This window comes from Corapipo altera, unplaced genomic scaffold (genome assembly GCF_003945725.1).
Source record: "Corapipo altera isolate COAL_440 unplaced genomic scaffold, ASM394572v1 60175, whole genome shotgun sequence".
NCBI lineage: Eukaryota > Metazoa > Chordata > Aves > Passeriformes > Pipridae > Corapipo > Corapipo altera.
The window spans coordinates 1-2,382 of NW_020889097.1; the positions used below are offsets into that span (position 1 = coordinate 1).

Below are 2,382 nucleotides of genomic sequence, written 5' to 3' on the forward strand. Positions count from 1 at the left end.
CCCAGGGGGTGTCTGGGTGTTCAGGGGTGTCTGGTTTTGGGGGTGTTTTAGGGATCTGTTTTTGGGAGGTCCCAGGGGCTCTCTGGATGTTTTTTGGGGGTGTCTGGTCAATTTTCAGGGGTACCTGGACACGTCTGGGTGGTTTTGGGGGTGTCAGGGTGGTTTTGGGGGGCACCAGCTGGGTTTCAGGGTGGTTTTGGGGGTCCCAGGACCTTCTGAACAACCCCCCCCTTCCCCTCCAAGGCTGAGTTCTCATTTTTCAGGGGTGTTTTACAGGGGGGTTCTGGGGGGTTCTAGGGGGTGTTTTGGGGAACATTTGAGCGGTTTTGGGGTCCCAGGTCCATCTGACCCCCCCTTACCCCCCCCAGGCTCCCTCCTGGCCGAGTTCTTCTCGTTTTTCGGGGGGTTGGACCTTCCCCGGCTCCTCCTGTCCCCCCGCGAGGGCCGAGCGCTGCCCCGGCCCCCCCCCCGGCGCTCTGGGGGGGCTCCGCGCGGGCCCCCTGACCCTGCAGGACCCCTTCGAGCTGAGCCACAACGTGGCCGCCAACGTCCCCCCCCGGGCCGTGTCCCGGTTCAGCCGCTGCTGCCGCGAGGCCGCCAAATTCTGCCGCGGCCCCGAATTCCGGCACCGCCCCCGCCGCTCCGGCCGCCCCTGGGGGGTCCTGGGGCTCCTCCGGCCCGGGGGGGGGACCCCCGAGAAGGACGGGGGGGGGCTTCGCCATCCCCCTCCCGCTGCGGCCCCGCGGGGGTCCCGGGGGGGGTCCCGGGGGGTTCCGGGAGGTTTGCGGGGCCGTGGGGTTCGTGCTCCGGGACGTTCTGGGCTGCGGCTGCGACCCCGGGGGGGAACGGGGGGACCCGGGGGGGGCTGAGGACGGGGAGGAGCCGCCCCCGGGTCCGTCACGGGCGGAGGAGTCACCGCCGGGAGCCAAATGTCACCTCGGGGGGGGCACGGGACCTTCCCGGGGGGAATTTGGGGACGCGGGGGCGGCCGAGGATCCGCCGGGATCACCGGGATCCGGGGGTCCCCTCGGGGGGGAGGCGGGGGGAGATTCCCGAGGGGAGCGGGAGGGGCCGTGCCCGTCACCGGCCCCGGGCTCGAAGCGTCTCCGCCCCGAGGCCCCGAACGGCCCCGAAATTCCCCCCGGGAAGCGCCCCCGGCCCCCCCCGCTCCTCCCCCCGTCCCTCTGGAGCTGCTCCGTCTGGCACCGGGTGTGGAGGGGCCGCCGCCGCCTCCGCCGCCGGCTCCGGGACCCCCGGGGGGGGCTCGGGGGGGGGCCTGGGGGGTGTCCCGGGGGGGGGCGGGGGCCCGGGGGGGGTCCCGAGGATCCCGGGGGGGGTCCTGGGGGATGTCCCGGGGGGGGTCCCGGGCAGGACTCGCTGGCGCTGGAGCGGGCGGTGACCGAGGCCATCGTGCGGGGGGACACCGGGGACCCCCCCGGGAACCCCCCCGGGGCCCCCCCGGAGCCGCTGCTTCGCTTCCAGGCCCGCGCCCGCCGGGGGGGGTCGCGCCGGGACCCCCAAGTGCTGCTGCGGCTCCGGCCCATCCCCGACCCCCCCCCGCCGCTTTTCCACGAGTTTTTCCACTTCCTGAGGAGTTTTCTGCCCGAAATGGTTCGGCAGCGCCTGGGAATGGGCCGGGGGGAGGGGGGCGCGGGCCCCCCCGAGGCGGGGAGCGGGGGGGAACTTTGTACGTCCTGAGTTTCTCCAGTAAAACCCGTTTTGCAGTTGGCTCCTGCGTGGGGGGGTTTTGGGGACAAAACGGGGGGAAAAAAGGAGCTCTCGGGGACAAAAATCCACCCTCTGTCCTTGGCGCGGGTTATTCCTTAAATTTCCCTAATTTCTAAGTTGTGGAGGATTTGGGGCCTCCCAGCACCGGCTCGGCTGGAAATTGGATTTATTTCGATGTTTCCTGTGGGTGTTTAACCCCGAAAACCAGAAAATGGTGGGTGTTAATATTAACGACAGTGATCAGAAAATAACCAACGGGGGCACTCGGGACTCGGGGGGGGGGATCCGTTTCCAGCGTGTCCTGGGGGGGTTCCCAGCGGGAATTTTGGGGAGAAACCTGCGGCCAATGGGAGCGGCCGGTGCGAAACTCGCGCGCGATATGCAAATCACCCGCGAGGGGGCGGGGCGAGCGCAACGGGAGCGCGCAGGCGGCCAATCGGGTACGAGGGAGGGCGGGGTTATGCAAATCGAACTCCTGTGTCGGTCGCTCTCAGTGACGTCACTCGAGCGCGACGCCGTCACCGCAGCGGCGATGGCGCTGAACGCGGGTGCGGCACCGGCGGGACCCCCCCGGGAAAACCCCCCGGGAAAACCCCCCGGGAAAACCCCCCGGGACCCCCAGCCTGGGACCCTCCCGAACCTGAGACCCCCCCC

The 2,382-nt window shown here is 70.5% G+C and overlaps 1 protein-coding gene across 1 annotated transcript; it reads left to right on the plus strand.

Moving 5' to 3' along the window:
• Window positions 1-321: 321 nt before the first annotated feature.
• LOC113942148 (speckle targeted PIP5K1A-regulated poly(A) polymerase-like) lies at window positions 322-1,957 on the plus strand (the record flags this gene model as incomplete). Its single annotated transcript, XM_027633288.1, is given in 3 exon segments — window positions 322-685; window positions 687-1,272; window positions 1,324-1,957. Coding segments are annotated over 3 exon segments (1,325 nt in total), but the record flags the coding sequence as incomplete, so codon positions are not given.
• Between the last annotated feature and the right edge of the window lie 425 nt (window positions 1,958-2,382).